This window comes from Cyclopterus lumpus, chromosome 5 (assembly GCF_009769545.1).
Source record: "Cyclopterus lumpus isolate fCycLum1 chromosome 5, fCycLum1.pri, whole genome shotgun sequence".
Lineage (NCBI taxonomy): Eukaryota > Metazoa > Chordata > Actinopteri > Perciformes > Cyclopteridae > Cyclopterus > Cyclopterus lumpus.
The window spans coordinates 2336554-2343689 of NC_046970.1; the positions used below are offsets into that span (position 1 = coordinate 2336554).

Here is a 7136-nt window from a genome sequence, read left to right on the forward strand (position 1 = left end):
TCTTCTGTTCCCTTATCGTGCTGAACAGCTGTTCAAGTTACGTGTGTGAAGCTACTCGAGTATTATTAACGATGTGATCAAGCGATCCTGCCCCGGTGTTTACGATCGTGTGAGTCTATTTACTGGAAGTACCTCTTCGCTGCCGGCCTGGTTCCGGATGAACTTGAAGCCTGGAATGCGCTTCTGGGCGCAGACAACTCCGACATCTTCTGAATGTTTGCAGTCCGACACTCCGAAGCCGTTGGAGTGACACTGAGCCAGGCTCTTCTCTCCACCAGAGCAGTGCACGTTGTCCAACCAGATAGGACCTGGAGCAGAGATTAAAGAAGAGGAATGGTTTGTTTTTTGACGTATGACCTGGTTTAAGGTGACACATGTTGATATTCTGTGGACATTTCATATATAATCCAGTGTTTGGTTGACCCCCTGCTAGCACAAATCAAACCTGGTGCCACACAAGCTTCAAATCCACAAATCCATCGAAATTATAAATGGGTGGTTGTTAACAAAGTCCTGCTCAAATCCAACGGACTTTATAGAGAGTGAAGACACGATGGCGTCGAGTGGTTACTCTGTTGCTGAGAGGAGAGTCACACCTGGACAAGCCCTCCGACAAGGTGTCACGTGGCCGACAGCGTGGACACAAGCGCCTATGAGCTGAGATATTAAACATGACCAAGAAGAGGTCAAGATGCTGGAGCAACTGAGGGCCCCTTGACCCAGAGAAGAACAACCTGTTGGAAGACATCGACAGTTTCATCATTCAACATGTTCCTTGCGTGGCCTTCGAGATGCTCCACAGGAGCCTCTGGGATTCTGTCCTGCAGGGACGGGCACCACTGACCCCTAAAGAGATGCGTCCCATAGCACGTCATGCTGAAGAGCATCGGCCTCATCCACACGGACCTGAAACCAGACAATGTGATGCTGGTGAATCACAAAGGTGAAACTAATTGACATCAGTTTGGCTATTCCAGCCTCCGAAGTCAAGGAAGGCATGATCCTGCAACCTTGTGGGTCCAGGGATCCAGAGGTGGACTCGGGCCTCCCCATATGTGAAGCCATGGACATGTGGGGACTGGGATGTACCCTGGCCTTCTTACATCTTCTCTGGTAACTCAACGTAGAGCAGCATGAAGGCTGTGTGTCGTCTCATCGCTCAGCCAGAGGACCACGTCCTGGATGCTGTGAGCAACACCTGGCGGTCCTTCACAAAGGGAACACTGCTCTCCCAGTTATTCACTACGGAGACTGAAAACTCCAAGAGAGTTGCAACCGGTGTCCGGCCCAACACCTCGGAGTGGAGCTTCCACACTGTCCAAGGTTTAGAAGACGCAGTGAAGTCCTGCTCAAATCCAACGGACTTCATAGAGAGTGAAGACACGATGGCGTCGAGTGGTTGCTCTGTCCAGATGCTGAGAGGAGAGTCACACCTGGACAAGCCCTCCGACACGACTTCATCTCAATGACACAAGCTGCCTCTGAGCTGATGCCCCCCCCCCCCCCCCCCCCCCCCTAGGATCTGGATGATCTGTTTCTTCCGGGGGGTCCAGGTTATGTGAGTTAGCCACTGAAAGAAAGAGTAAGTGGTTTACTTGTTCTGATTAATTTACATAACCTCTCCGTCTCGTTCTCTCTCTTTCAATATTTTCGTGGGTTTCCTCCCACAATCCAGAGATGTCTGCGACTAAAATATAATAAAATGCAAAACTGGAATTTTAACACACGATACATTATTGTAATTGGAGAATTTCAAAGGTCTGCAGAGAACACAAGTAACTGAACTCATTTGTAACTTTAGGTGGCATAAAGTAACGAGAGGCATCAATGATGGTCTTTGAATGTTTGGTCTCGATTTTTAAATATATGTCGCTGATTATATTTGGGTATTTCAGACTCAAGGTCCAGATTGTACAACATATTAAATAGAATAAAATACAGAATCACAAGTAAAATACATAGACCTTTTTAATGCCTTTTAAATAGACAGCTGTACCAACATCTCCACGGGTTTGATAAAACCAAGATGATTTAATGTTCAGAGTTATTAACCCAGCAGATAAATTCATACATAAAGTTTCTTAAAACAGTTGTGCAGTGTAGAGTGTACAATCTGCTCTAAACAGAGACATCTTCACGCCGTTGTATCTGGACCCTGGACCTGTAACCCATCGATAATTGAGAATTATTAAATGTTGACGGACCGCTTATATTTTAACCGGCGCAGCTTTTCCAGCCTTTACGGCAGTCGTTCATCGGTCCAGGAAACACACCGACCAATTAACCCACGTGATGATACTCAGCCAATCAAATACGAGTATTCTGGTAAGCATCGCGGCTCCAGTGAGATAAACATAGATAGGAGAGGCTGGAGGAGGAGGAGGAGAGCCTGGAGGAGGAGGAGGAGGAGGAGAGGTTGGAGGAGGAGGACAGGCTGGAGGAGGAGGAGAGGCTGGAGGAGGAGAGGCTGGAGGAGGAGAGGTTGGAGGAGGAGGACAGGCTGGAGGAGGAGGAGAGGCTGGAGGAGGAGGAGGAGGAGGAGGAGAGGTTGGAGGAGGAGGACAGGCTGGAGGAGGAGGAGAGGCTGGAGGAGGAGAGGCTGGAGGAGGAGAGACTGTAAGCCTTGCATAGTCTGGTGGGCATACAGACTCAATTTTACAACTTTCCATGATTAACACGGTCAAAAGCTTCATGAATAAAACACATGAGAACAGATGACCTTTGACCTCCTGTGAGTGCCATGTTTGGCTTTAAAGGCGAACTGGTTCTCTGAGGAGTGAATAAATAAACTCATTTAATCTTTTGACAGGAAGTAATTATACCTACTTTACCAGCTCTGTTTTTAATGACGGCACCAACGGTACATTAAGGCAATTTTGGCAATACTATAGAATATTATTATCAAACATTCTACTATATGTAATACTAAATACCAGTGGTTCTCAAATGGGGGTACGTGAGATTTGTAAAAAATATAATTTAAATTAGCATCCATTCCAAAAAAAAAAAACTATAAAAAATAGTTAATAGAATATTCAATAAAATATAAGCTTAAATTCATAAACTGAATGGTATATATTCTGTGTATTACATCTTTTTTTCAACCAAAAAGGATTTTGCGCTGGTTCGGGGGTCCTCCTTAGGCCATGTGTCACACCCTTTGACATCTATTTCCAGCATTTCCTCTAAAGTCTAGTCGCACAGACATGAACCCGACTCGCGTGGAGAAGTCTTTGGAACAAACCTGTCTAGTAAATGTTGTCGCTGAAGCGGATCGTCTGCGGTCCGGCCGGCCGCCGTGAACCTCGTCATCCGGACGCTCTGGACGCGTCGCCGAGGAACATCGCGATCATACCAACAAAAGGGAACTGCATGTTCTCCTGGCAGAGAGTCGTCGGCCTCTGGAACCTTCTCATAGTAGGAGCTCAATCTTCCATTGTCTAAACACATATTCTGCATCACCAGTAGTGGTAAATCTGGATGACTCTGTTAAAACAATCATTTGCAGGCCTTATGGGAACGTAATTATCCCCGGTAATGAAAAGAACAGCGAGCATGGGGGGGAGCCAAGAGACTTTTATTGGCCCTTTAAGCCGGCGTGTCACCTCCAGACACACCGGCAGAGCAGCGTTCCTCAGAACATTTAAATAAAGCACATTGTTGTGTGCTTTCTAACATGTCTTTTACGCTAACATGCTTTCACAATTGCAAATCTGATAAACATCTCCAGAGGGGGAGGGGGGGGGGGAAGGGGGATGTCCATGTACTCGTTATGTAGTTGTGTTCAATTAAACACATTTAGTGGGTTCTCTTGATGGGAAATGGAAAAAGCTCTTGGTCGCTTTTATAGCCATGTGTCTCCACCAACAACAAGAAGGCACAGACGAAAGAAGTCACACACAGCTAGTCTGGACCTCTAACACTCCTTTAAAATGACACCCCGCCAAGCTCAAAGGTGTCTTTATAATCCAATTTAATCTGTTGCAGACAAAACAATCTGACTGCCAGGAAGAGAGGAACCCTCCTCGTCAATACCTGACTTTTTCTTTTGATAATTCTTTAGAGATGAATAGCAAACTGCTTTTCCTACGTACATGTTCTGTTAAAATCAAACTGCCAGCCCCTCCTGCTATTAAAAGTGTATTTTAGCATATCCTCCCCATGCATATCCCAAGGGCCCCCATCTGTATAGAGCTAAGCCATGTCAGCCTCTGCAGGGCACACACATCAAACTGCATCTTGATTGCGCGCAACAATATAATCACGGGGCGCATCGCTTCATATATGTTATTCTTGAAATTGCTTTCTGTTCTGCTTTTGAACGCGAGCCGCGTTTGACGTGGCGGGCTGGATGTGGCCCAACCCAGTGGGCAAACGTGTGCCGTTAACGAGGGACACGCGGTTCATTAACGGCCACCGGCTGACGAGTCCCGCCAGCAGCCGGTGGCACACCTGCAGAGCTTGGAGTCTTCTCACCGACGGAGGTGCGCGGCAAGGTGAGAGAAGACGACTTTGTGTCTGGTTTACACACCCAGTGTTTCCAGTCCACCCCCCCTCCACGCCACACTCAAAAGGTGATTGGCGCGTCTCAGTTTCCCTCTAATCGGGAAACCAGCGCCTGAGGATATGAGCCATCCGACGGGAGGCAACGTGGACGCCATTAAACGGTTTCCATGGAACATATGAGACATAAAGAACGTGGTTGACCCTCAGTTCTTAGACAGCTGGATGACTCTGAGATGGTTTTAGGAGGGTTTTTGATGATATAATACAATGTTCAGATCAATTCCTGGAAAACCAACTGATGCTTCTAATAAACCTCCCAGTTTCTTACCTTCTCCTTTTCCGTACTTGGCCGAGGGCTTCCAGGACTCGGCGTCCAGGAAGCCCAGCTCTCTGCACACCACCTGGGCAGCGGATATGGAAAAGTCATCATCGCACACCGTCCCCCACTCTCCATTGTAGAAAACCTCCACCCGGCCCTCGTAGTGTTTCCGTTTCTCCCCGGCTAGTCGCAGCTGGATCACAGGGGAGGCGGACTGGGCGTGGCACGGCGGCCACGTGCACAGCAAGGTGGCAAACAGACAGTGGATTGCAACCGGGCGCAGCATGGTGCAGGGCGAGGGAGGAACACTGTGATCTGGAGGGGGGAGAGAATAAGGCCAAAGAAGCATCGGTAAGAGAAGCTGTGATGAACGATGCTTTTTTTGGATCGTTTTCCCATTCCAAAGAGTTCAGCTGAGGGCTGTGCGCTGCGGAGGCGGACAGTAATGGGGGGTGTGTGGTGGTTGGGTCCATAATTTTGAGCGAGTGAGCTGCTGCGGTGCAACGTTTGGATCGGCCATCATCGGGCACCCCTCATCGGGCCTCTATAGCAACCCACCACAGTTTGACAATGTAGAAAGTAAACAGTGAAAATACGTCTGACTGCCAATACGAGAGAGAAGAAGGAGACGTTCTGAGAGGTTTGGGTGAGAATAAGGGCTTGTGTTGGTGAGACATGGATTCCTCTCTCTCTCTCTTTCTGACAGCCTAATGGAAAACCAATGTGGGCTCCTGCAGGGTGGGGTGGGGGTGGGGGGGGGGGGGGGTGCTGGCCCCTCTCGTTTATCTGCTCATCTGAGCCTGCAGGCTGCACAACTGAGCTTCAGAGGGGAAACTCCGCCTTGATATTTCATGGCAAACCATGGAAGCCTCCAGGGAGGAATTTTCCTGGAGGAAAAGGGAGGGGAGGGGAGGGGAGGAAGACAGCGAAAGTAAGGAGACCTCCACGTCTTTAGTGTGTTTTTAAGGGAGAGGGAGAGGGGGGGGGGGGGGCCCAAGTTGACGTCATAGCAACAGCCAAACAAACTGCAAAGTGCACACATCAGGCTTAAAGAAACAAAACACTTCCTGCAGCACACAGTCTATCACTTGTGATGTGCTCATCGGAAACATCTGGTTTATCTTCTCGTGAGAGTTCAGCAGGAGGAAAGGAGCAGCCGCAATTTGGGCTTTTAACATGAAGAGCGAGTGAACCAACAACACATATGCTTTACATTAGTCCATCAGAGTTCAGAGTACACACTTCTGAATAAACATCACGCCAGTCAGCACTCAACATGCCCATTTATGAAGAACTAACACTGACATGTATGATGTGGATTACACCGCAGCGGAGACACGCCCACCTCCTCCGGAGGGTCTCAGGAACACTTTCTAAGACACGTGACTTATATTGACAGCAGATTGCAAATGTTGAGAGTTTCGACATTGTAGAACATTTAAAACATGTCGTCTTGAATGACGAGGGACGAACAATGAGTGAAAGCTTCCCCGGAAAAATTCTAAATCTCACATGTTGCATTTAGTTATTTAATTCTCAGTCAAAGCCAGTGCTCTTGAATAGTTTATTGTTCAATTCAGAAAGGCACAAATCAACCATCAAGTGTCTGTTAAGCCCTGGCCAGCATATAAATATATATTTATTTGTATAAATATAAATATATATATATAAATAAATATGTATTTATTTATATATATATATATATATATATATATATATATATATATTTCGTATTTATATACTGTATATATATATATCAAAATAAAAAAGTGCAGAGTGATGCTAATTTATTTTAAATTGTGTGTTATTGTTAAGGTGTTATGACACGTCAAGACACTAGAAGCCCACGTTCAGGTTAATCTAACTTTAAGACACTTGAATGAATCACAAACATTGGTTGGAAAAATACAATTTCATAAAAGAAAAATGTTAATTTGCCTTTTATTTTATGTTTGAAGGAGTGCCAAGAAGACGTAAAAAAGAAAAGAAAAGCCACTAATAGATAAGTCACATAAAAGTGTGTGCGCGTGCGTGATAACACTTACTTTGACGCGGCTCGCGCTTCCCTGGTGCTCCGACCTGCTGGAGGTGACGCGGTGTGGGGCAGCGGGTCTTTGTTCCTCCAGGACGGAGTTAGCTCTGCTCCCCTCTCAGTCCACGCACAGCAGCCAATGAGAGGCCGCCTCAGCCTCCTGGACCCGCCCCCTCTGGCCCAAAAGCGCGCTGCACGAAACCTATGACGTAACGTCAGGTAAAGTCCACTTTACGGGCATCTCGTGCAGCTTTAAGAATAAAGAAGTTCATATTATAG

General features: G+C 46.9%; 1 protein-coding gene across 1 annotated transcript in view; it reads right to left on the reverse strand.

Moving 5' to 3' along the window:
* loxl2a (lysyl oxidase-like 2a) overlaps positions 1-6967 on the reverse strand; it is a 26354-nt gene extending 19387 nt beyond the window's left edge. The window contains exons 1-3 of the mRNA XM_034533314.1: positions 6871-6967; positions 4835-5140; positions 133-308 (exon numbers count right to left, since the gene is read on the reverse strand). Coding sequence (XP_034389205.1) covers positions 133-308; positions 4835-5111 — 453 coding nt within the window. The 5' untranslated portion in view covers positions 5112-5140; positions 6871-6967. The remainder of the gene's footprint in view (positions 1-132; positions 309-4834; positions 5141-6870) is intronic.
* Between the last annotated feature and the right edge of the window lie 169 nt (positions 6968-7136).